The sequence below is a fragment of the Oryctolagus cuniculus genome, chromosome 4, assembly GCF_964237555.1.
Source record: "Oryctolagus cuniculus chromosome 4, mOryCun1.1, whole genome shotgun sequence".
Lineage (NCBI taxonomy): Eukaryota > Metazoa > Chordata > Mammalia > Lagomorpha > Leporidae > Oryctolagus > Oryctolagus cuniculus.
This window is the reverse complement of record NC_091435.1, coordinates 81,037,293-81,064,171: the sequence shown is the minus strand read 5'-3', so window position 1 is coordinate 81,064,171 and position 26,879 is coordinate 81,037,293. Positions and strand designations below refer to the sequence as shown.

Here is a 26,879-nt window from a genome sequence, read left to right as displayed (position 1 = left end):
GCCTGGGCAGCTGTGTTTAAGCCAGATGTTGACAGTGAGGGGGCTGGTGGAGAGTTGGGGAGGGGGAGTGGGTGGTGCCAGGTATCCAGACCTTGTCCTCTGAGGAGCGACACCGTGGACGGCTCATACCCTCACCAGGTAACCAACCCTGGCTATCAGTGTAGAAGGAGGAACCAACCCTCTGGCCAAGTCCAAGGTCTGGAAGAATTTTCTGATGTGGGGAGCCGCTCAGCAGACGAGCAGGCTACTGGATGTGGCAGTGAGTGTGTGCAGGGGCAGGGCTCTGTACCTACCTGGTGGGTGCCAGCGAAAGATGGCTCAGTGGCTGGGAGGTTGCTCCAGAGCCTCCAGGCCCCTCCCAGACCTCGGGGGTCCACGCTTCCTCCAGGTCGCCCTGTGCCATTGTCCCGTGTAGGCCCCCTGAGCCGGTCTTCCATGCTTCTCAGCAGTGCGCCCTCTAACCGTGATCGTGAACTCTGCCCCTTATGCTCCTCTTGTTTGCAAAGCACAGCTTATTCGGAGCTGCTGTCTAGAAAATCTCTGTACCTTCCTGTAGGGGTGAAGGTTCAGGCGGGGTGGGAGCACACTCAGGGGGACCCGGGGACAGATGGTGTGTCTGGGGGGGCTGGTCTTGGCCCTTTGGGTGACCTTCCTCCTTTGGCAGCCCAGGCAGCCACTGGGTGTGCCCCCTTCCAGCCCCAGGAAACCACAGTGCCTCACTCAGGCTGCAAGCTCGGGCCCCAGACTGCAGGCACAGTCCTCCGTGCCCTACCGCGTGCTCCTCTCTCCCCTGGTCCCAAGGCTCGCCTGGGCCGCGTGCTGGGGTGAGTGAGCCGGCGAGGCTGCCTTCACGCCTGGGCATGTTTATTAAGATTCTCAGAGGCAGGGGAGGGCTGGGCTTCCTGGGCTTCCCTCTCCGTTCCTGCTTCCCCTTTCTTATGGACGACTGGGAAAGAGGTCAGAGTGTAGAAGGCAAGGGGAGGAAGTGGGAGCAGAAAGACTCCTAGATGGGGATTGGGGGGGGGGGGGGAGTGATGAGGGCCGGCGGGGAAGCAGGCCAGGGGAAGGGCTTCTGGAGTGGGCTAGGCACTTGCGGGGGGATCTGAGAGAGAGAGTGACTGACCAATGGACAGCTCCTCCAAAGAGCGTGGACGTCTGGGCCTGTGTCTGCTTAGGGAGGGAGGAGCGCTCCTTCCTTTGGGACGATGAGATCAGGGGAGAGGCTGGGAGGAAGGCAGGGCTTATGCAGGGTGCAGGGAGCTGTGGCTGCACGGGAGACGTTGGGAATAGAGGAGGGGGGCTCCGGTTCCACTCTTTCTAGCGAGGAAAGTACAAGCAGCAGTGTGAAGGCCCAAGTGGGCCCAGTGGTGAATCTGATACGGACTTGACCGGCAGACAGAGAGGGGTTGAATGATCTGCAGCCTTGGCCAGACGCCCCATTGCTTGACTCAGAGTCCAGAATGTCTCCATCCTGCCCGCCCTCGATGTTGTCTGCCGAGGCCTGACCTCTGTCCCGTTAGATGCAGTTGCTTTTGTTGACATGCTGCTTTTACTCAGAGACATGGGGAGAAGTTTAGCTAAATAAATGGGTTTTTTCTTTTAGAAATTCCAGTTTTATAAAAAGAATATGTTGCTATGGAGATGGAGGAGTGACAGGCAGAGGGGAGGCACGCAGCTCCCAGAGCCCTGCGACCCCAGCGCAGGACTGTGCCCTGCTGGGTTACAGCCGGGAGGGTGCTGGCGGGGACCGGCTGTCGTTTGGTTTGCTCCTCTCAACAACCCTGCTGTGTTAGTATTATTACCGTTTCCCTCTTGCACACGAGGAGGCTGACACTGGGAGAGAGTAAGGAGCCGGTCCCAGGCCGTGGAGCAGGGACGAGGCAGATGCTGTGCGCACGCGGCCACCAAAGCAGGAGGACTGGCAGGTGCCTTCCCAGCACGATCCTGCCGTCAGGATATTCATGTGAATGAAGCAAGACTTCTCTAAAAAGCAGCCTTATTGAAGCATAATGGATGTGCAACAAACTACACTTAACCTAAAGTGTAGTTTGACAAATTTTGACACACACATAAATCACCACACTCAGGATAATGGACATATCTGTGCCCTTTTGTCACCCCCCCCCCCCAAGTCACGAATGCGCTGTCACTTCACATTGGCCTGCATTTGCTAGACGTTTCTGTGTGCAGGCTGTGCTTTCTTGTCTGTAGTTCTTTGTTCACGTGCCGGTGCGTGCACAGTTGCCTTGTTTCTGGTTAGTGTTTGCTGCAAGAGGGCATCCATGCGTGCTCACGTCCGTGTCCTTGTATGCATGTGGACTTTGCTTTCCCAGGGATGGCTGGGGCAGGGGCGGCCAGCTTTATAAGCAACTGCCAAGGGCCGGCGCCGTGGCTCAATAGGCTAATCCTCCACCTTGCGGCGCCGGCACACCGGGTTCTAGTCCCGGTTGGGGCGCCGGATTCTGTCCCGGTCGCCCCTCTTCCAGGCCAGCTCTCTGCTATGGCCAGGGAGTGCAGTGGAGGATGGCCCAGGTGCTTGGGCCCTGCACCCCATGGGAGACCAGGAAAAGCACCTGGCTCCTGGCTCCTGCCAGGATCAGCGCGGTGCGCCGGCTGCAGCGGCGGCCATTGGAGGGTGAACCAACGGCAAAAGGAAGACCTTTCTCTCTGTCTCTCTCTCTCACTGTCCACTCTGCCTGTCAAAAAAAAAAAAAAAAAAAAAAAATAAGCAACTGCCAAACCATTTTCCAGAGCACAGGTGTTGCGTCACGTTCCCAGCAGCAGCGTGTGAGGGCTCCAGTTCCTGTGCGCCTTCATCTGGTGCCTGGCAGAATCTCACTGTGATTTTTAGTTACTGCAGGGCTTCTAAGGTGTTGTGGTATGTGATAAGTTATATTCCTTTCTTTTTTTTTTTTTAAGATTTATTTATTTATTTGAAAGAGTAACAGAGAGAGAGAAGGAGAGGCAGAGAGAGAGGTCTTCCATCCACTGGTTCACTCCCCAGATTGCCGCAATGGCCAGAGCTGCACCGATCTGAAACCAGGAGCCAGGAGCTTCTTCCGGGTCTCCAACGCAGGTGCAGGGGCCCAAGGACTTGGGCCATCTTGTACTGCTTTCCCAGGCCATAGCAGAGAGCAGGATCGGAAGTGGAGCAGCCGGGACTAGAACTGGTGCCCATATGGGATGCTGGCAGTGCAGGCTGCGGCTTTACCCGCTAAACCACGGCACCAGCCTCAGTGATAATTTATATTTCTTATAACAGTTGTGTGGACTTACACATCCAAGTCATAAAATGAGAAGAAATGTAAGCATTATTATTGGTCGTACAATCATAATTAAAGGGCCATTTATGGCCCCTTTTTCTGGGTAAGTGTTTTTAATACGTTGTCCAAACCTAGCACCAGTTTGCAAAGGCTTGTTTCCATTTTACAGATGAAGATATTGAGGCTGAGAGGGTGAAGGGGCTCACTCGGGGTCCCGCAGTTGGAGTGAAGAGAACGTCTGAACCCAGACTCATCTGTTCCGAGCCCTCATATTTTGGTTCCTATACCTTGTTCCCTTTTGTAGTTCAGTTTTTCCATGAAAAAAAAAATCACCTTTCCCACTGTTGCTCCTTGCCTGCTCCTTGCTCCAAACCTAGAACCCAGAACTTAGGTCTTTAGAAGAGAGAGCTGTGTGAGTGGAGCAGACAGTGAGGGGGTTATTTCCAGGGTAAACACTCTGTGGAGTCACCATTCATAACATCTCTAAACCAGAGAGCCTGGGTGCATGCGTAACAGCCCTGACTCACTCCCCACAGCCCCACCTCTGGGCTGAGGTTGTTAGTGCTGTTTACATAACCAGGGCCCAGCTTGGAAAAAACAGAACCATCAGGATGCTGCTGCTGCTGCACCACTCTCATCACTTGAGGGGCAATTTCCACTTCAGATGCAGACTTCCATCCAAAAACCGTCTGTTCTGGGTCCAGCAGCATTGGTGGGGGCCCCCCGCCGACCAGGCTCCCCGGGGAATTTTCTCATGTGTTGTGCACATGCACAGCCTCTCCTCCCTGTGCGACTGGGAGTGCGGTTTTGTGGGCAGGAGACAGCCAGTCCTCTGGGTCTGCCTTCAGACCATGGTGCTGGTGGGCTGGGTCCTGCCTCTCTCTCTCTCGGAACCCTGGTCTCCTGCTCTACAAGGCAGTGATCCAGTGTGTGCTTCATAGGGGCAGGTACCGAAGAGGAAATGCAGGCACTTAATTGATGCATTTAATGGTTTTAGATACAGCTTGCCTTTTATTGTCAAGAAAAAAAGTTTTAAACATAATTTGGTCAAAGTCACATAGGAAATTAGGGACAGCAACAAAATTCAGATGTCTGTCCTAAGGCACCAAGTTCCACCTGCTTGTCTCCTCGCCACCATGCCCTTTATGTCCTTACAGACCCTCGAGAAGCTGGCCTGGAAGAAAGGGAGACAGAGGTGAACGGCAGAGCCAGCATGCAAAGCTCAGTCTTGTAGAAAGTAGCACTTTTTTATTAAAGACAGTTTGGAAAATAGTGGAAAAAGGGAAAAGTTGTCTATTAACCCCAACCACATTATGCTATATTTTGTTTTTCTTTCTTACTCTCTTTTCAGTAAAAATTGTTTGTTCTTTACATAGTTTATAATTGCTCTATTTCTTGTTTTAACTTTGCAGTAGGCATGCTTACATGTACTTTTTTTTTTTTTTTTTTTTTTTTTTTTTTTTTTTTTGACAGGCAGAGTGGACAGTGAGAGAGAGACAGAGAGAAAGGTCTTCCTTTTGCCGTTGGTTCACCCTCCAATGGCCGCCGTGGCCGGCGCGCTGCGTCCGGTGCACCGCGCTGATCTGAAGGCAGGAGCCAGGTACTTATCCTGGTCTCCCATGCGGTGCAGGGCCCAAGCACTTGGGCCATCCTCCACTGCACTTCCTGGCCACAGCAGAGAGCTGGCCTGGAAGAGGGGCAACCGGGACAGAATCCGGCGCCCCGACTGGGACTAGAACCCGGTGTGCCGGCGCCACAAGGCGGAGGATTAGCCTAGTGAGCCACGGCACTGGCCTACATGTACTTTCTTACTGTGAATGCACACAGTTCCTGTGGCTGTAGAGGGAGTATGTCAGTGTACACACCTGTTCTCCAGCACTGGTCTCAACGTTCCCTTTTCCTCACTGCTGTAACACAAGTACCTTTGTATGTGTTTCAGAATCCCTCTTGTGAGTGAATTTCCCCAAGATCGAAATGCTGAGTCAAAAGACACAGACATGTGAAAGCATTTTAAAAGTGGTTTTTGGGGCCAGCACTGTGATGTAGTAGGCTAAGCCTCCGCCTGTGGCACCAACATCCCATATGGCCACTGGTTTATGTCCCTGCTGCTCCTTTCCAATCCAGCTCTCTGCTGGTGGCCTAGAAAAGCAGTGGAAGATGGCCCAAGTGCTTGGACCCCTGCACCCACATGGGAGACCCAGAGGAAGCTCCTGGCTCCTGGCTTTGGATTGGCCCAGCTCTGGCCATTGTGGCCATTTGGGGAGTGAATCAGTGGATGGAAGACTTCTCTTTCTGTTTCTCCCTCTCTCTGTAACTCTGCATCTCAAATAAATAAATAAAATCTTTAAAAAAAGTTTTTTATTTGAAAGGCAGAGAGAGACCCTCCTCTACGGGTTCACACCCCCAAATGGCCATGATGGCTGGGCGGGGGCTGGGCAAGGGCTGCAATCCAAGTCTCCCTGGTGGGTGGCAGGAACTCAATTACTGAGCTATCACTGCTGATTCCAGGGTGTGCGTTGGCAGGGAGCCGGAGTCAGGAGCCAGAGCTGGGCATTGAACCCAGGCACTGTGACGTGGGACAAGGAAGTCTTAACCGCCAGGCGAGATGCCCACCCTTGTTGTTTTAAAGTCAGCTCTAGGGGGTCGGCACTGTGGCATAGTGGATAAGGCTGGTGCCTGCAGTGCCGGCATCCCATTTGAGCACTGGTTTAAGTCCCAGCTGCTCCTCTTCCCATCCAGCTACTATGACCTGGGAAAGCAGTAGAGGATGGCCCAAGTTCTTGGGCCCCAACACCTACGTGGGAGACCTGGAAGAAGCTCCTGGCTCCTGGCTTCAGATTGGCTCAGCTCCAGCCATTGCAGCAATCTGGGGAGTAAACCAGTGGATGGAAGACTCTCTCTCTCTCTCTCTCTGCCTCTGCCTATCTAGAACTCTGCCTTTCAAATAAATAAATTAATTTTAAAAAATGAAGTCAGCTTTGTTGCGGGGTAATTTCTCTGGAGTACAGCTCACTGGTTTTAGTTGAGCAGCCACAGTGAAGATGCGGCTTATTTCTGTCACCCCAGGGAGCTTTCCCGGCAGCCATTGGCAGCCGCCGATCTGTGTTCTGTCTGTGTTTTCATCTGTTGCTGACTTAGACAGGAGGCTGCCATTGAGTCAGGCTTGTTTCTCAACCGAATGATTTTGGGGTTCACCCATGATGCTGAGTGGCAGCTGTTGTCTTCTTTGCTGAGTAAAATTCATTGCATGGATGTGCTGCATTATGCTTCTCTGTTTTCCATTTAATGGACTTTTGGGTTGTTCCAAGTTTTAGTGAATATACATAAAAATGCTGTAGGTATCTGCATAGATGTTTTTATGTAAGCAGGAATATTCATTTTTCCTTGGATAAATACCAGAGTGGGATTGTTGGGTGGATTGCTTCTAAGTGTATATTTAACTTTATCAGAATCTGCTGAACTTGTCCCAAGTTGTAGAAACCTTGTGTTCTTTTTTAAAGATTTATTTTATTTATTTGAAAGAGTAACAGAAAGAGAGAAGGAGAGGCAGAGAGAGGTCTTCCATCCACTGGTTCACTCCCCAGATGGCCACAGTGGCTGGAGCTGGGCTGATCTGAAGCCAGGATCCAGGAGCTTCTTCCAGGTCTCCCACGTGGGTGCAGGGGCCCCAGGACTTGGGCCATCCTCCACTGCTTTCCCAGGCCATAGCAGAGAGCTGGATTGGAAGAGGAGCAGCTGGGACTAGAGCTGGCACCCATAAGGGATGCTGGTGCTTCAGGCCAGGGATTTAACCCTCTGCGCTGGCCCCAAAACCTTGTGTTCTTACCAGCAGTTATGAGAGCTCCAGTTCCATGTGGTTACCAGCATTGTTTGCCCTCCTAACAGCTATGGAATGCTAAATCTTTCACCAGATTTTTATTTTTTGCAAATATTTTCTCCTAGTCTGTGCCTTGTTATTTGTTTTTTAAAAAGATTTATTTATTTATTTGAAAGGCAGAGTTACAGAGAGGCAGAGGCACAGAGAGAGAGAGAGAGAGAGAGAGAGGTCTTCCTTCCGCTGGTTCACTCCCCAAGTGGCAGCAATGGCCGGAGCTGGGAGCCAGGAACTTCTTCCGGGTCTCCCAAGCAGGTGTAGGGGCCCAAGTGCTTGGGCCATCCTCCACTGCTTTCCTAGGCCACAGCAGAGAGCTGGATCAGAAGTGGAGCAGCTGGTACTTGAACTGGCGCCCATATGGGATGCCAGCACTACAGGCAGCGGCTTTACTCCACAGCTCTGGCCCCTTATTTCATTTTCTTAGCTGCGTATTTCCAAGAGCAGAAGTTTTAAATTTTGATCTAATTCATCAATTTTGTTTTATACTGAAGATCATCTTCTCTACGAAACCTTTGCTGATTCCAGAACCACAGAGGTTTTCTTCGGCGTCTGCTTCAGAAGTCCACACACCTTAGGTCTGCATTTATGTCTGCGATCCACTTGCATGAATTTCTGTGTTGGCGAGAGGGTTGGGTTGACCCTCATTGTTTGTATATGGCTGTCCAGTTCCCGTTGTCCTCTGTCAATTTTGCTGCGCATGTGTGGATCTATTTCTGGTCTCTGTCCTCTCCCGCTGATCTGTGTCTAATGTTTTGCCCTCTGAACAGTATCTTGAATGCTGTGACTGTATGAATCTGGTTGTTTTTCGTTATTGTTATTGTTACTTGATGAAATCCCTGAGGCAGGCTTCTTTGTAATGGAAGAAGTGCTACGGCTGTGGTTTTGCAGGTGCGAGGCGGAGGGGCCTCTTCAGGTGAGGGCCTTGCTGGCAGAGTCCCAAGGTGGTACAGAGCATTTACCTGGCAAGAAAGAGGGAGCGTGCGTGTCTCTGGGGGTCTGTGTGTGTGTCTCCCTTTCTTTTTTAAAGATTTATTTTATTTATTTGAAAGGCAGAGTTACAAAGAAAGATCCTCCATCTGCTGGTTCATTTCCCAGTAGCTGCAATGGCTGGGGCTGGGCCATGCTGAAGCCAGGAGCCAAGGACTTCTTCCTGGTCTCATATATGGGTGCAGGGGCCTAAACACTTGGGTCATCTTCCATTGCTTTGCCAGGTGCATTAGCAGGGAGCTGGATTGGAAGTGGAGCAGCTGAGACTTGAACCAGAACCCATATGGAATACAACTCTGGCCCCTGTGTCTCTTCTTAGGAGCCAATAGAATTCAATCCTAGGGGTCCATCCTAAAGACTTTACCTACTCCTCATCACTTCCCAAGTGCCCCACCTCTAAACATCATAGATTAAGATCCCACCCTCCTGTTACTCACAATGGGGATTACATGTCAACACACAGAGCCTTGTTGGATGCTCAAACTACATCTGAGCCGTAACAGTAGGTTTGTAGTAAATCTTGACCTTATGTAAGTCCTCCCACTTTGTCATCCTTTTCCAAAATTGTTTGGCTAATATCCATTGTTTATAGTTCCTTATGAATTTTATTTTATTTATTTCATAAGGATTGATTTATTTGAAAGAGACAGGGAGACACGAAAAGAGAGATCTTAGATCCACGGGTTCACGCCCCAGACGGCTGCCATGGCCAGGGCGGGTCAGGGCTGGAGCTGGATTGGACGCGTAGCAGCCAGGACTTGAATACCACTCCAGTATGGGATGCTTGGCGTTGTGAGTGGCAGCTTAGCTCTGCATCACAACACCACTCTTCCCAACCCCATGAATTTTAGAGTCAGCCTCTCATTGTCTCTGCAGGTCGATTTGTAGAGAAATGACATGAATGTTATTATTGATGGGTCTACCAATTAGGGTGGAAATTTTAAGGCCACCACAAATCACACCGAACACCGGAGTTAGAGGAATGTTTATTGTCGGTCTGAGAAGCCCGATGGACCCGGGGGAGAGGGAGAGGGCATAAGAGAATGTAATAGAGAAAGAAACAGCTCCTGTTAAACCCTTGCGTGTGTATGTTTGGGGGGGGGCAGGGAAGTAGGGGCAGCGAATCCCATTAGGGTGGGGGTGGAGCTGACAACTGTGATTGGGCCATGAGGTCACCTGGCTTCCAGCCCTGGCCGCTAGAGGGCTAGAGCCTAGGATGGTGTCTGGGGTGTAGATCGTGCCACAGGTAAGACTGCGCCATTTTACTAACAGAAATTACATCTCTGGCCATTTGTTTGGGTCTCTGATTTTTACCCCTTTGGGTGCCCTTGCCTTCACTAAGAAGGCAGCCCTACAAGCCATCTCAGCTGGTGTTGCTCTGTATCAGGACCCAGCCATGCCTCAAATGAGTGCTCTTGGGTCTTGTTGGGGCCGCAGTGGCTGAATGTGGAAAACACCAAGTCCTTTTGCAGTGCAGAACGACTTTAGCTGTGCCTCGCCTCGCAGACTGGACACAGCCGCTCCGGCAAAGCGGTGAAGGGAGGGAGGGGCTGCCGTGACGGACATGAAGCACCACGGAGGTGCCCCCGAAGGTTGTGCTGGCTGACAGGTGGCGGTGTTTACCAAATCCCTGCAAGACAGCCTCACCTGTGGTCATTTGAGCCTCGTGTTCTGAGCAGTTCATACCTTGTGGGCAGACCCAAGTGCTCACTGAACATACCCAGTCAGCCAGAGTGCACAGGTGGGAGGTTGGGCTGGGCTGAAGGCGGTTCTGGCGAGGGGGTGATAGGTGAGGGTGACACTGAAGCTCCAGCCCTCAGGCACAGTCGGCAGGGGCAGGGGACAGCGGAGAGGCTGCAGGGAGAGGGTTCTAGGCACGTGGGCTCGTGTGGCCAGGCCTGGAGGTTTGTCTCGGTGCATGGAGGCTTGCCCAGTCCTGGCCGTGTGTCTTCCAAGCCTCTGCAGCGCCGCTCCCCAGCGGGTGAGTGAGTGTGTTCCAGGAGCGTCTCTGCCTTCAGCCGTGGAGATGGGCAGGCTCGGGCAGGACGGCTGTTGCCCTCACCGCCCTCTGTCCCCCAGGAGAAGATCGGCTGGCGGAAGGACGCGCTGCACTTGCTGCTCTTCACCACGGACGACGTGCCCCACATTGCACTGGATGGAAAACTGGGGGGCCTGGTGCAGCCGCACGACGGCCAGTGCCACCTGAACGAGGCCAACGAGTACACTGCGTCCGACCAGATGGTGAGGAGGGGGCCGGGCTCCCCATGCCTGTCCCGTGACCCAGCCCGAAGGCCTCGCCGACTGCCGGTCCATTCTTGGCGCTGGGTCTTGTTATTCCATCTCCTCCTGCTGAGTCACCAGAACTCCTCTGTAACGTGGGGTGTCTCTCAGACTTCTGCAGGGTAGCTGGTTCATCTTCCTGCCGCTGTGAACCCGGGTGGGGAGTGTTTAGTTGGAGGAAGAAGTGGCTTGGGGGACCAGAGGTACATCTCCTAGCGGGGAGGTGATCTGAAAGGGGAGAGGGGACTGCAGCCCTACAGAAGTCACAGTCGGGATGGACGTCACGGGCAGGATGGCCTGACTCCTGGAATGGGCTCTCGAGGTAGCGAGTTCTCTCCTAGCAGCAGGAGTGAGCAGCAGGCGGCCCATGTGGAGTAGGGGCCCCAGGGACTTCCACTCCCCATAGTCTCTGACCACGTATGCAGTTTTATCTCACACATGGACACCCTCTTCTTTCCAAAATCCAGTGGTGTGTCTGGCCAGAGCGGAGCTCTTCCCACTGTTCTTTATTGGACAAACCTGTGTTTTCCATTTTCAAGAGGTGGTCAGTACCCAAGCCTTCTGTGTAATCTAGAATAGTGGAATCTGGGAAGAGGACTTGTAACCATAGGACCTTCCTGGAGCCACACCCGCCGTCAGCCCTGGTGGGTAGGATCAGTGTTAGTCCTGGGCGAGAGCAGTAGAAAACAGCGGGCAATGTGGACTATGGGTATTTAAGAGCAGTGAGGAGGGGGAACCAGGGTGGGTTCCCTACCTTTGCCCCCTACCCCATTTCCTGCCCCACAGCCCAGCTTTCAGTCCAGAGGTCAGAGGCAGCCCCTGCCCATTCTGAGCCGTGAGCAGGACAGAGCAGGGCCCCTGGGGGACAGTGGCAGCCTAACCATCAGGCACAGGAAAGGGAAAGTAGGACAGGGAGATAAGAGGGGAGTCCCAGGGAGCGGAGGAGACAGCAGGTGCTGCTGGCGTTGGTGGCTGCTCTCTCAGGGCCTCACCACATGTCTGCATTGCTGCTGGTGGGGAGGGGGGGAGGTTTGCAGACCAAGGGTGGGGAAGCCCCACCGTGGGTGGGAGAGGGGGATCTGGTTAGGTGGGTGCCAGAGGGGCCTTTCCTCAGACTGCTGATCTGGGGGCTTTCGGGGTCCCCTGAGGGAGGGTGCTTTCTGTGGCGAGTGTGAGTGGCCTGGTATGCTGTGCAGCCAGGTGCTGGTATCTCAGCGTCTCAGAGACGTGACAGCCTGGACTTTGCCTTGGCCCTAGGACTATCCATCCCTTGCTTTACTCGGAGAGAAGTTGGCCGAGAACAACATCAACCTCATCTTTGCAGTGACAAAGAACCACTACATGCTCTACAAGGTATACTTGGAGAGGAGAGGGCGGCGGAGGTGGGGTGGGAGTCTCATCCTGGGGCCCTGCTGATCCTCGGGTGAAGGGGGGCTTGGGGGCGGGGCATGAAGGGAGTAAGGAGTGGTTGCAGCCCCACTGTATGTGGGGGAGACCAAAGGTTGGGTAGAACGGAGCCCTGTCCCAGCCTAGTGGAAAATCATGTTATGAATGCAACTGTCAGGTGTTCACAGCAGTGAATACCTTTATAAGGAATTCAAACATGCACAGTAATATCTGATTTGATCCTGAGAAAAACCTTGAAAACAATCTGCATCCCCATTTTCCAGGTGATGAAATGGAAACACAGAGGGGCACACTTTAGTGGGGTAGAAAATACAATGTGGAAATGCACAAAAAGGAAGCTGAGTCATCCAAGGATGCAGGCTACGTGGCTAATCCCAGCATGCAGGGCTGTAGGCTTCACCCACGGAGGGCAGGAGCCAGGAATTCCCAAAGGGAACAAGCCAGCTTCTAACAAGGAGTTTGTGTCTGCACAGTCCCTGGGCGTCACCATCAGCCCCCCTTTGTGAACGTCCTCCCACGGCACGCTTGGCCCTAGAGGCTCCTCTGGGGTGCACGGGGTGCCCGCCCGAGCTCAAGGTCCCTCTGGCGTCCTTTGAGTGGAGGGACTGTGAGAGCTTCTCCAGGAATCCTCCGGCCACCCATTGCCACCTCCGGGACAGCCAGCCTGCTTCCGTCTCCTCATTGCTGTGAAATGTCCACAACCCGATGCATATGCGTCTGTCCTGTGTATTTTCCACTGCTCTCGCCTGCCCGGGATCGCTGCTGATAAAACACCAGTTGCATCTTCTGCCAGCCTGACTCTGTTTCAGAAGAGGGATTTGCGGCTGTGGAGCAGAAGATAGCAGGGCCACACCTGTCCATCTGCAGATCACGTCTCAGAGGCATCTTTGGCGCCGACTGGGCTGGGCTTCCACCCACCTCGGCTGCTGCTGTCCTTCCTCCAGACCAAAATCCACCGTCTTGGGGGTGGCCCGTGCAGGCCAGGGCAGGCTGAGGAGAGGGGGCTCTCTCTGCAACCAGTGGCATGGTCAGGAATGAGTACAGGCAGAAGACGGAAGGACCTCTTGCAGAGTTAACTAGGGTGGCTGGTAGGGCACTGGCCAGGTCTCGGTCCCCCCACTGTGAAGAAGGGGTGGACTGGAGACCCTTGGAGAAGCTGCCTGCTTCGCTCCTGGAAGCTGTCCCCGTACCTGTGTGGGCCAGGGGAGCCGTGCCAAGCAGTCATCAAGAGCACGTCGGGCATGCGGGCTGGAGGGCAGGGACCTCCGAGCCTTCATGCTTCAGGGACAGAGGTGGTCAGCCGCTTTCCTCTGGGTCCGTCCCCGTGCAAGTCCTGTCGCCTTTCCTTGGGCATCTTTTGCAGCCTGAGTGGCCAAGTCCAGGGCTGAGCCTCCAGTGTTGTTCTGTGTGGGGCGGGGTTTGCTCTTTGATGGGACAGAAGGGCAAAGTGGGCTTATATCTTTTCTTTTCTTTTCCAAGAATTTTACAGCCCTGATACCGGGAACCACAGTGGAGATTTTACATGGAGACTCCAAAAATATTATTCAGCTCATTATCAACGCATACAGCGTAAGTCACCGACTTCTCCCCCATGCCTTTCCAGCCTGAGGCCCTGGGGCTTACAGTTGCAGTTGCAAGCAGGCAGCACACTGTGCTTGGGGACCTGGCTCTGCTCCCTGTCCTTTGCCCAGGGTCCCGGGACCCTGACTGCTGTGTGTCCCTCCCCCTGCCCCTCTGTGGTCTCGACCCTCGTCCTCGGCTGATCCTGCGGAGCTGGGAAGGGGCCGCACAGTCACGTGGGAGGGAAGACTGGATGTGGGGTTTGGCCTCCGTGCTTCAGGTCTGACTGTGGTCAGGTCTTTTCAGGACCTTGAGTGGGTCTGGGAGGTTCTGTGCTGCTGTCTCTCTGCACGGGACCTTGGCACTTACAGACTCCCCAGTCACCTCCCCATCCCGGGGAGTCGTTCCCCAGACTTCTCCTGCCTTCTTCCCTCCTTTCCCTCGGTGCTCACCACCCAAGAAGCCCTGAAGCCAGACCTGCCTTCTCTTGGGAGTGGCAGGCACTGTCTCCCAGGTTGGGAGGAGGCGCCAGTGTGGTAGTGCCTTATGGGAGTTGCCCACCCCTGCTGAAGTTACCTGTAGACTAGGTGTGGTCTCAGGAGCACTGCCAGTCCTAAACTCACAGAAGAGGGGCTTTTGTAGACTCTCAGGGGGCCTGACCAACCAGGGCGCCCCCCACTCGCTCAGCTGGCCATCCCAGCAGGACCTGGTTTGCAGATGAGACTTTAGCATCCTGCCTGCTCCTGTGTGGGTTCCATCCCCCTGTTGATGCCCTGGCCACTGGGGGCGCCCCAGAGCTTGGGGTGCAGCCAGTCCTGCAGTGAGTTGTCCTAGAGGCAGTGAGTCGGGCAGCTGGGAGGATTCCTGGCTGGTCGTCCCCCCCCCACCCCCCCGCCGCCCACTTCACTTGTGATTAAGGATCTTCTCACAGAATCGACACCTCCTCACTCCCTGAAACTTCCTGTTAAGAGAAACTAAAGGTTTCCTCCTCCTCTCCTGCCCTACCCCCGGCACACAAACATCCGTTTTTCTGATCTCTCTGACCTTTAAATCCTCGCCGGATCTGGGAACCAGCCCGGAACCCAGAGCCCAGCGAGGCAGGCTTTCCAAAGCAGCTTACGTGGTTTGCAGATTTCCACGCTGAGTCATTAGGTCTGCATTTCAGGAGAGGGGAGCTCAGCCTGGCCGGGTCTGCTGCAATGGGACGTGCCCAGAGAGGGTTTGCGTGTGGGCATGCGTGCCAGGGGCGCCGGCATGCTCTGCCCCGGGAGCCTCCTGGGTCTGGGGCCCTGGACGCTGAGCTAGAGGAACACCCTGCCCTGTGCCACAAGTCCCCTCTCTGAGACCCCGTGGGGCAGCCAGGGCACTGCCGCTGGGCTCATGTGCAGAGGAAGGTGACCAAGGCCGGCTTCCTGCTGAGTCGGAGCCTCTGGGGAGAAGTGGCTGGGCTTGTGGGGTGTTGGGAGAAGGCCGCCGCCCAGCGTTTCCCTCTGAGGCCCTCGCGGCTTCAATAAAGGGCGGCGTAACGACACGCAGCCCCGGAGAACGGGTTGAGCTCCCCACTCCGTCTGTGTCCGATGCGGCCAGCTGGTTCTGTGGTCCTTGCCTATGTAGGGACCACAGGAAGCTGAGGGGCACAAGTGCTGTCATGCTCTGTCTGTGAGATGGGTGGCATTGGACCTGAACATGGTTTGTGATTTATAAATTCATTTTCTCAGTGGAGATCCAGGGACCCCGAGGGTCAGGGAGCGAGATGGCGAAGCATTCTCTATGTTGTGAGCAGAGGTCAGCAGAGGCACCAGGCCAGGGGATCAGAGGAGAACGTGGTCTTTCCATGATGGGAACCTGGGGTGCAATCCCTTGAGAAAGAGTGAACCTTCGCTTTGACTGAGTTGATTAAGAACACACATCATGAAACAAGACATAGCTTATGAACGAACATTTGAAACTCAACTTTTTAAAAACGTATGCTTACTAGAATACTGTCAACAATAACGATTCAAATTCAGCAGAAAAGAATTGAAGGCTTCTAGGGCCAGTGTTGCGGCTCAGCAGGTTAAGCTGCCCCCTGCAATGCCAGCATCCCATCCCATATGAGCGCAAGTCCAAGTCCTGGCTGTGCCACTTCTAATCCAGCTCCCTCCTGATGCTCCTGGGGAAACAGCCACCCACATAGGAGACCAGAATGGCATTCCAGGCTCCTGGCCTAGCCTGGCTATTGTAGTCATTTAGGAAGTGAACCAGCAGATGGAAGATCTCTGTCTCTCCCTCACTTTCTCTCTCTGATGCTCTGCCTTTCAAGTAAATAAATTTAATTAAATATTTAAAAATGTTAAGCCTTACTGAGGTATTATGAGCATCCAAGATTATATGGATTTAAAGTATATGACTTCATAAGTTTTTTTTTTTTTTTTTTTTTTTTTTTTTACAGATAGAATTAGACAGTGAGAGAGAGACAGAGAGAAAGGTCTTCCTTCCGTTGGTTCACCCCCCAAATGGCTGCTACGGCTGGAGCTACTCCGATCTGAAACCAGGAGCCAGGTGCTTCTTTCTGGTCTCCCAGGGGGGTGCAAGGGCCCAAGCACTTGGACCATCCTCCACTGCACTCTTGGGCCACAGCAGAGATCTGGACTGGAAGAAGAGCAACCGGGACTAGAACCCGGCGCCCATATGGGATTCCAGCACTGCAGGCAGAGGATTACCCTAGTGCGCCACAGTGCCAGCCCGCTGAGTTTTAATCATATACACCTGTAAAACCATCACTCCCATCAATATATTGAACAAAAAGTTGTGATCCTTGGTGATTGCCTGCTTGTACCCTTCCCGTCAGTCAAAATTTAAAACAGGTGATAAATATAGAAGGTGCCACTTTAAGGATCTGAGCAGAACCTCGTGGTTGAGGCCGTGTCGGGGGTCTGGGTTAGTGCTCCTGCTACTGTGGTGTGGGCCAGAATGCACGTATTGGTATCTGCTCCTGGTTCCTGACATAAATCTCTGAAAACCCTCATGGATATGGGCACAAGGAGCGTCTTTTGTTGTTGTACTTTGTCCTTTTTTTTTAAAAGATTTATTTATTTATTTCAAAGGCAGAGTTATACAGAGAGGGAGAGACAGAGATGTTTCCATCCGCTGGGACACTCTCCAAATGGCTGCGCGTATCAGGGCTGAATCAGGCCAAAGCCAGGAGCTTCTTCTAGATCTCCCACATGGGTGCAGGGGCCCAAGCACTCGGGCCATCCTTCACTGCTTTCCCAGGTGCATTAGTGAGGAGCTGGATTGGAAATGGAGCAGCCGGGACTCAAACCAGCACCCATATGGGCTGCCGGCATGGTTTAACCCACTGTGCCTCAGTGCCGGCCCCAGGATTTTGTCTTGACTCTTGTTCTGACACACTTTGTAGTAATGGGCACAGTGCTGGTTCTAATGCTATGACCTAGGTGGCTCTGGATGGTCTCAGAATGGGGGCTGCTTGCCAGGGAAGCCACACACGTGGTTAGAGGGTTGGACCTTCCGCTCTTCGCTGACCTCCTGGAACAAGAGAGGGCCTGAAGATGGAATTGGTCACTGATGGCCAGTGAGGCAGTGAGCCATGTCTGTGTGGTGAAGCCTCCAGAAAACCCCCAGAGGACTGGGTTGGGAGCTCTCTAGACAGCTGACCACACGGAGGTGCCTGGCGTGCGGTGCACTCGGAGGGGACATGGACACTCAGCGCCCCTTCCCACATGCCCTGGCCTGGCTACTCATCTGTACCCTCCATCAGAGCCTTTATTAATACACGAGTAAACCTAAGGAACGACCCCTGAGCTGTGTTAGCTGCCCTGGCAAATGAATCTTACATGAGGCCGGGGCCTCAGGAGCCCAGGTTTGGAGCCAGTGGTTCACAAGTGTCGATGGCAGCCTCTGAGAGAGGGGCAGAGTCTTGTGGGGCTGAGCCTTGAACCCTGACCCTGACCCTGTCTCTGGGTAAAGACGGTGTCAGAACTGAGTTGGAGGAACCTAGATGGGCCCGCTGGAGAGCGCTAGGTGTTGGGGGGACCCCACTTCTGCCGTCAGCAGTGGTGTGTGAGAGCAGAGGGTACGAAGGACTGGCTTGCCGCCTTCTGCAGCGCTCCCGTCTCACTGGCTGCTGCGTTTCCGGCCAAGTTGAAGGCTGCGGGCTCCCTGCACCTTTCCTGGATTTGAGTCCAGTACGGGTCTCTGGTGTTGGGGTGGGGGGTTGGGGGCGGTGTTGACCAGCAGCAGAGGTTACACTTCCACCTGCTCCTCTCTCTGGCCGAGGTCCAGTTACAGCCTGACGTGGACTGGTCGCCTTGCCGACTGAGCGGGTTGTGTTGGATCTCACGTTGAGTCTTGCGACACAGCACTGGGTACTGCATGCTGTTGACTTTTGCCCCCCTGAAGGGCTGGCACTCGCTCCAGGGGACGTCCTGTGATGCGCTTGGTTGGAGCGCATGGGAAGCGTGTGTTTGATTTCATGTCTGGTAGAGTCTGGCGGAGTGCAAAACATTTGACTGTTCGATTTTTTTCTTGCTGTGCCAAGTTTTTCGTTGTGAGAAATCACCACGTCCTCCCTAAGGACTTTGGCAACTGCTCTGTGGTGGGCAATGGGGAGCAGTCCCCTTCCAGCACCCAGCAGTGGCACGCAGGGGAGGAGGGGACCCCGGCATCGCACTTGCTGGAGAGGGGAGGGGCTCGGGGGGCAGTCACAGCGGCCTCGTTTCTGAGTGGGGAAGGACAGAGTGAGCTGGAACCGCTGCAGCCGCATGTGGAGGCCAACTTCAGAGGCCTGCTGTGTTGTTCCCCCAGCAGAACACATGTTTCTCTTTTTGTTGTTGCCATAAAGTCTGCGCCACCCGCTGCACAGCTGGCCTGGCTTAAAGCAGTTGCAGATGTGGCCTGACCGAGGAGTATGTAACAGAATGGCTTTTAAGCCGCTAACGTTCTTGACATTGTCTCCTTTGCCCAGGGTGAACTATAAGGAGTCGTCTTCAGGGGTGAGTCTGGTAGGAGTTCATTGAGTTCAGGAGTCCCACATAAAAGCCTTCATGTGAGAACTGATTGCCCGTGGCTTTGATCTCTGTTATAGCTTGCACTCCGTTCACTTAACACACAGATGCTAACAGCCTGGTGTGTGGCAGGCATCACGCTATGCCTTGGAGTAGAACAGCGAACCAACACGGTTCTGCCTCCAGAAGTCCATGGTCTCCTGGGGAGACTGACCCTTCTGACCAGGATCCAGCGTGATGAGCTGTACCCTGCAGTTAGAGAGCCAGTGTCCAAAGAGAGCCGTGTGTGTCACTGCGGGGATCAGAAATGGGCCTGGAGGGGCCAGTGCTGTGGCTCAGTGGGTGAAAGCCTCAGCCTACAACTCTGGCATCCCATATGGATGCCAGTTCAAGTCTCAGCTGCTCCTCTTTCAATCCAGCTCTCTGCTATGGCCTGGGAAAGCAGTAGAAGATGGCCATTGCTGTCAGTTGGGGAGTAAACCAGTAGATGGAAGACCTCTCTCTGGCTCTACCTTATTCTGTAACTCTGACTCTCAAATAAATAAAATAAATCTTTAAAAAGAAAATGTGGGCCTGGAAGTGTGTTGGGTCGGCCTGAGTGGGTCCTTCCTGCCTTTGGAGTGACCAGAGTGACAGAGTCCCCATCCCTTGGGCTCACTGTGCCTCTTCCAAACCCTCCACTCACATTCCAAGTGGCAGCCTCGGCAGATCCCACTCGGGAGAACTGGTGCCTCCTTCCCCTGTTGTGAGCCACAGGGCCCCTCTGTGTCCAAGTAATTTCTTAGGCGGCTTCCTATCTACCTATCTACCTACCTGGCCTGAGCCCCTTAGCATAGCTGTTGGTAAAATGTTCCTCCTTCCATCATCCATCCATTCATACAACAGGAGTCTGGGCCAAGCCCCAGAGAGAAACACGAGATGGCCCTTTGCATCCAGCCAGGCACGGCATGCGTCGAGTGGCACTTAGAAGTATATCTGAGGCCGGTGCCGCGGCTCACTAGGCTAATCCTCCGCCTAGCGGCGCCGGCACACCGGGTTCTAGTCCCGGTCGGGGCACCGGATTCTGTCCCGGTTGCCCCTCTTCCAGGCCAGCTCCCTGCTGTGGCCAGGGAGTGTATTGGAGGATGGCCCAGGTGCTTGGGCCCTGCACCCCATGGGAGACCAGGAGAAGCACCTGGCTCCTGCCATCGGATCAGCGCGGTGCGCCGGCTGCGGCGGCCATTGGAGGGTGAACCAACGGCAAAGGAAGACCTTTCTCTCTGTCTCTCTCACTGTCCACTCTGCCTGTCAAAAAAAAAAAAAAAAAAAAAAAAAAAAAAGAAGTATATCTGAGAGGGCTGTGGAAGCAGCCAAGGAGAGACTTTTTTTTTTTTTTTTTGCAGAGAGCTTCCAACAGGCTGTTAATTTGTTGGGAAAACTGCATATTTCACTTCTTCAAGTTTAGCACTACATAGTCAGCAAAAAAGAAAAAGAGGAAACCTCATGAGAGTGTGCAGCACTTTTGCCTGCCTGCCGCTCCGCGCCTGTGTTTCCTGAGTGCGCCTGGGCGGGAGGGAGGGGCCCCGGGGAAGGTAGGCCATTGGGGTTCTGTGTTTCTGAGTACATGTGGCCTGCTGTACTAAGTGTGTAGAAACAGACTGAGCCAGGGTGAAGCCAGGAGCCAGAACGCCATCTAGGTCTCTCCCACGTGGGTGGCAGGGGCCCAAGTAGTTGGGCCATCTTCTGCTGCCTTCCCGGGTGTATTAGGGGCCTGGATCAGAAGCGGAGCAATCGGCTTTGGAACCAGCGCTCCAGTGTGGGATGCCAGAGTTACAGGTGGTACGCAGCCTGCTGCACCACAGTGCCAGCCCTGCGTTCTGTTGGTAAAGGACATCCGAGTGGTGCCAGATTTTGGTTCCTACTGTAGGGGCACCACATGTGGGTCACCTAAGCCTCAGCAGATGCTGCCTGGCAGTTTCCTAAGGGGTTATAACCGCCTCAGCTCCCGCTAGCAGGGTATGAGAGCCCTTGCATCCTCTATTCTGATGGGTAACTTTGACTTGATTTCTGTTTCGTCTGCTGTCTAGAGAACATAAGCCACCTGTGAGATGTAGGTTTCAAAGTCATTAATGTGGACATCACTTCTTGCGGGTTGGGCTCGAGCGTAAGAACAGTAGGGTGGGTTCCTGGAGAGGAGGCTGCTGGGCTGGCTTTGAAGGACCCCAAAGAGCTGGCCAAGGGAAGGGAGGAGAGAAAGCCACTGGACAAGGGAGTGTTATCCCGGGCGTGTGAAGGCGAGGTTTGAGGAGCTGCACCTGAGGGGATAAGAGTTGACTTTGGAAGGGCACACGGGGTAGAGCACGGCCCTGAAAGCAGTTGTAGGTCATCAGCTCTCCACGCTCAGAGGGAGCCCATGCCAGGTCTGCAAGGATGGTGTGTGGGCTGCAGAGAAGGAGAAGGGTAGGGAGGGGCCGGGGAACCAAGCCCACGGGGCTCTCCTTGGCCGGAGGCTCCTGTGTTAGAGAAAGTCACGTGGGCATCAGAAAGCCAGCGTGGGGAGCACCTCGGTGCTGGCCCTCACTGAGAGATTTGGCTTTTGTTTTCCCTCTGTTCAGAGTATCCGGTCTAAAGTAGAGCTGTCTGTCTGGGATCAGCCCGAAGATCTCAATCTCGTCTTCACTGCTACCTGCCAAGATGGTGCATCCTACCCGGGTCAGAGGAAGTGCGAGGGCCTGAAGATTGGGGACACGGTGAGTCCTGGGCCCTGGCTCACACAGAGCCCTCTGGGAGTTCGGGTTCTGCCCTGCAGTTAATCTAAGAGACCTGGCTCTCCTGCCTGGTCTTCCACAGCGTGCTGTAGAGGCCTCCCACTGTTCCTTTCTGTGAGATATGCAGAAAGCTGATCACGTGTCCCATGTGACGCGCTAAGTGAGTGTTTCTGCCTTGTCCAGATGAGTGGAAGTGAAGATGGCCACCTCTGTGCCGGGCCAGGGACTGACGGCTGGGAGGATGCGTGGGTGACAGGAGCACGGGGCCCAGCACCGGCGCAGAGGCCGGCACGTGGGGTGGGAGCTGGAGGGCTGTGCCCCTGGGAGCAGGCCGTGCTCCTCCTCCCTTTGCTTACGGTGCTGTTGCTAGGAAGCGACAAAGGCAGTGAGGGAGCGTTCTTTTCCATAAAGAATCTGGTTGGAAACCAAATTATAGGGACCTTAAAAATAGATGACCGTGTCCTGTGGGCACACAGCCGGCGTGGACAGGAGCTGGCTGCGCCCTGGGCTGCAGGGGAGAGCCCAGCAGGTGTAGCGGCATGGCCAGCTGCCCCTCAGCCGTGGTCCTCTGACCTCCCCTGCAGATCTTTTCCCGCCCCTTTCACAGTGGCCCCGTGCTCACCTTACATTGCACAGGTGACCCTCTCACCCATAACACGTGTTCCAGTGGGGCCTTGCCCCAGCAATAAAGGGACAGTCCAGACCTCGGACAAAGGTGAGCAAGCGAAGGACTGCACTGACCAAGAAGCACATTCCTTCCAGGATAGCTTGTGTAACAAACTTGAAAGGAGCCCTATTGAGTTGTCAGATAAGCCATTACAAATGATTATTTATGGCATTTAACTCTGAAGACATTCGCAGAACAAGATGGCGTCACTGTAACACTACTCCTTCCATTCCCATCTTCCTGGTTATGTAAGTTTTTGTGCTTGAAACTCAGCAAAGAGACGTAGAAACAGAACTGACGCGCATCCCTGTCTTGCTCAGCAGTAAGTGATTTTATTTGACATGAGTGTGAACTATTTGGGGAAAAAGCCTCATCTCATTAAAGGGCATATCCAAAAATTTTACTTTCTAGGTTTAACAGCTGTCAGGAGTTGCATTATATTCATCTTGTTTCATGAATTATGATGGTTACTCAATCTAGATTAATTAAAAAAAAAAAAAACACTAGAGTCCTGTAATTGCAAGGGTTACAAAGAAAAAATGGGAGGAGGCAGAAATATCCAGAAAAACAGCGTGGGAAGATCTGTGTGTGCAACACTGGGTGCAGAGTGTCAGGAACGCTAAAAAATTATGCAGGAGATAAACACAAGCCCTTTCCTGGACAAGTGGGTGCCTTAGGAAAGAGGGCTGGGCTCTCTAATCAGAGATTGACAGTGCGCAGGAGACCCGGGGTCTCGGGAAGGCTCTGGAAGCTGCTGGTGACATCCTCAGGAATAAGACAGATGATGCAGATGGTGACGGCGCAGTCAGGCAGATTTGCAGCTGAGCAAACACTTCCTGCCAGTGTTGATTATGTCGACCGGGGGAGGCTTGACTGGGTCGCAGATGTCTCCTCTGGCTGTTTACTACTGGCTGGGGTTGCACTCACCAGACTGTCTTATCAGCTCTGGGAAGGTCCCAGCGCTGGACAGAACTGCTTATCTTATAAAGCAGGAAAGCCCACGTTAGGAATGCTCCTCCAGAGGGAAGTGGGCTGCAATCATCAGGACCAATCTCTTGCATTTTGTTCAGGATATTAAGCGGAGGATGGAATTTGGTTTGGCTGTAGCTTTTTCTTTAAAGATTTATTTATTTATTTATTTGAAAGGCAGAGTTAGAGAGGAAGAGAGACAGAAAAAGAGGGAGATCTTTCATCCGCTGGTTACTCTCCAAATGGCCGCAGTGGCTAGGGCTGGACCAGACTAAAGCCAGGAGCCAGGAGCTTCCTGCAGATCTCCTACATGGGTGCAGGGGCCCGAGCACCTGGGCCATCTTTCTCTGCTTTCCCAGGCATGTTAGCAGGGAGCTGTATTGGAAGCAGAGCAGCCGCGTCTTGAATCAGCGCCCGTATGCGATGCTGACATCACAACCGGCAGCTTTACCTACTCTGCCACAGCACCGGCCCCTTGACCGTAGTTTTTTGTTTGTTTTAAGATTATTTATTTATTTATTTGAGAGGTAAAATTACAGACAAGAGAGAGGGAGAGGTAGAAAGGTCTTCCACCTGCTGGTTCACTCCCCAGACAGCTGCAATAGCTGGAGCTGTGCCGATCTGAAGCCAGGAGCTTCCCCCAGGTCCCCCATGTGGGTGCAAGGGCCCAAGCACTTGGGCTGTCCTTCACTTCTTTCTCAGGCTGCAGCAAAGAGCTGGATCAGAAGAAGAGCAGTCAGGACAGGAACCAGTGCCCGTATGGGATGCCGGTGCTGCCGGCGGCACCCCATCCACTATGCCACAGTGCCAGCCCCTTGACTGTAGTTTTTAAGAAAAAGATCTGAGCAGTGCTGTGGCACAGTGTGTTAAATCTCTGCCTACGGCTCTGGCATCCCATATAGGCGCAGGTTCGAGTCCTGGCTGTTCCTTTTCCGATCCAGCTCTCTTCTATGGCCTGAGAAAGCAGTAGATGGCCCAAGTCTTTGGGCCCCTGCACTCATGTGGGAGACCTGGAAGAAATTCCTACTCCTGGCTTCGAATCGGCTCAGCTTCAGCTGTGCGGCCATCTGGGGAGTGAACCAGCAGATGGAAGACCTCTTTCTCTCTCTCTTCCACTGCCTCTCTGTAACTCTGCCTTTCAAATAAATAAAATAAATCTTAAAAAAAAAAAAAAAAAAAAGACAGAGGGTGAGTCTCTCTGCACTCCCACCTGCTCCCTCTGAGGAGGATGTCATGCTGGTGTGTGAGAAAAACCGAGGCTCAGGGATTTAATAAATTGTCCAGGACTGCACACTAGTGACATGAAAGTTCAAACCCAGGGCTGTCTGGTTGTTTTTAGTTTCTTATTTTTAATTAACTAATTGATGTATTTGAAAGGCAGCATTACAGAAGAGAGTGAAGGAGAGAGACTGAGACAGGGACAGAGACAGGGACATCATCCATCTGTTAGTTCACTCCCCAAATGGCCGCAACGGCCGGGGCTGGGCCAGGCCAAACCCAGGACCCAGGAGCGCCATCCAGTTGAACTGGTGCTCCTGTGGAATGCCGGCGTGGCACGCTGCGGTGTAACCCGCTGCGCCACCACGCCGGCCCCAGCTCTCTGGTTCTGTAGCCAGACTCTGGTGCCTATGAATCTGCTCTGCTGTACCTAAGGGGAATCTTCAGAACGTTCATGGAAAAGTGCATCATGAGAAAACTATGCATGCCTTTCAAGCATTCTCATACCAAAATACTTTTCATTCCATTTTCCATGAACTTTTAGAAGTGCCGCAGTATCCCTCTGCTCTGATAGTGAGGACAGTCACCTCCAGAGAGAGAGCAGTTCCCTGAGTGGCTCTGCGTCCCTGCTGACGTTTGGTTCACACACCGTGCGGCCTGCGGTGGGGTGACGTGCTGCTCTTCTTGCTGATAGCCAGCGTGAGGCCTGGGGATGTACGTGGCCTGCCCAGGCTCACCCCACTCAGAAGTGGTGAACTCACAAGCCAACCCAGGGGCTTTGTACCTTGAGCCTACTCAGCTCATGGATTGTAGCCTCCCCATTGCAGAGGGGACTATTTTAGTTACCACTTAATGGGAACTCAGAAGGTTCTGCAAACCATGGTAGCACAGGGCTTTGCTGTTGCTTTCTCTGCTTCTCACAGCAGCCCTGTAGGGTAGCCGTTACTCTCTCATTTTATGTGCCAAAGCCCAAGGCTCAAAGGGGCCTGAGAATCTTGCCAGATGCTCTCTCTTTCTCTTTTTTAAATGACTTATTTATTTGCAAGTCAGAGTTACACAGAGAGAGAAGGAGAGTCAGGGAGAGACAGAGAGAGAGGTTTTCCATTGCTGGCTCACTCCCCAACTGGCCACAACAGCCAGAGCTGCACCGATCCAAAGCCAGGAGCCAGCAGCTTCTTCCGAGTCTCCCACATGGGTGCAGGGGCCCAAGGACCTGGGCCATCTTTTAATTTGTTCCCAGGCCATAGCAGAGAGCTGGTTTGGAAGTGGAACAGCCAGGACTTGAACCGGCGCTCACATGGGATGCCAGCACTGCACGCAGCGGCTTCACCCGCTATGCCACAGTGCCGGCCCCCAGATGCTCTCTTGCCGGTGAACCATGTACATTAGTAGGATTGGAGGCCACTGATGCACCATCCCCAGCCTGCCCTTGGGCTGTCCATCCATCCAAACTCAAACCAGAAATGCAAAAGGGGCTTTGGGATTTTAGGAATTGCAGTTCACGGTTCAGATAGCTCTGTATGTGTGTTCTGAGCACGGCAGGGAAAGTGGGAACGCTTCGGGAAGTTCATGGAAAACGGAGTTACAGGGTGAGTTTGTTCTGGTGCATAAGGATGCAGGCTTACTGGCCGGGTGGTAAGGAAGGGAGGTGCTGCCTGGCAGTCACTGAGTGTCTTGCTGGGTTGCGTGGGCAGGGACTGCACACCGATGGTGCGTGTCGTGTTGCATGTTTTCCACGGACTTCTTGAAGCACCCTGTACGGGCTCTTGCACATGGAGAAGATAAAGAACTTAGAAACAAAATAGATCTGTCCATAGAGCAGGAGCATCTTGAGCCACTGGCGGAGTGTAAGTTGAGTCATTCCAGATGTGTGAGGTCAAAAGGGTAGAGGGGACCAAGTTTCTGTGTCCAGCCAGAATCGTGCCCGAGCTCTGGTTCCAGCTGACCTCCTGGCCCTGTCTGGAAAAGCTCTTCCAGGTTGCTTTCATGGTGGTTTTCCTTTGATTTTCTTTGATTTTCACAAGGCCTCACGCACTTTGAAAATAAAGGCTTCAAGGTGCGTGCTGATTGCACATGAGTGCGCTACCCCAGAAAGTAGGGAGATGACCAGAAATAAGTTTTAAAAAAGTGTCATGAATGGCAGCTTTTCACGAAAGTGGGCGATCTCTGCCGCTGGGGCTGATCTGCCACTCAGGCTGGGCATTGAAACAGCAGCAAGAAGGCTGCTTCTCCCCACATGGACAGCCGTGGACAGCCGTGGACAGCCCTACCTTGGGAAGTGGGCATGGCCCTGTGGGAAGGCGGCAGCCCTACGGCTCGGGAATGTCCTGCCTGTGTGCCCCAAGCCAGCCACTCTCCCTTCAGTCCCCAGGCTGCTCCTGTCACCTCCAGGGCCCAGCAGACCCCTGGCTGCTCTGGTGGGCCCATCCCACCCTCCTCTCTGTCCAGAAAACCCCCCACTCACCCTGCAATCCTGCGTGCAAGCTGCACCCTCGGCAAGGCCAGGCCCCCTTCCCCGGGGCTCCCACAGTGCACACCCAGCCATCACGGCGCTGGTCGCCCTTGATGAGGCTGGCACACCTGCACTGGGCCCTGCAAATAAGCTTTCCATTACATTTTTCATGGATTTAAAAAAACGATTTATTTATATAAAAAGCAGAATGACAGAAAGAGGGAGAAACAGATCTTCCATCCACGGTTCAGTTACCAAATGGCTGCCGCAGCCAGAGCCCAAAACTCCATCCGGATCTCCTGCATGGGTGGCAGGGGCCCAGGTGTTTGGGCCATTTTCCGGTGTTTTTCCAGATATGTTAGCAGAGAGCTGGATTGGAAGTAGAGCAGTAGGGACTCAAACCAGCACTCCACTGTGGGGTGCTGGCATGGCAGTGGGTGGCTTAACCC

The 26,879-nt window shown here is 53.6% G+C and overlaps 1 protein-coding gene across 1 annotated transcript in view; it reads left to right on the top strand.

The window, feature by feature from the left end:
• ITGB5 (integrin subunit beta 5) overlaps positions 1-26,879 on the top strand; it is a 116,511-nt gene that overhangs the window by 54,553 nt on the left and 35,079 nt on the right. Inside the window, exons 6-9 of the mRNA XM_017347042.3 lie at positions 10,204-10,365; positions 11,662-11,757; positions 13,291-13,380; positions 20,972-21,106. Coding sequence (XP_017202531.1) covers positions 10,204-10,365; positions 11,662-11,757; positions 13,291-13,380; positions 20,972-21,106 — 483 coding nt within the window. The remainder of the gene's footprint in view (positions 1-10,203; positions 10,366-11,661; positions 11,758-13,290; positions 13,381-20,971; positions 21,107-26,879) is intronic.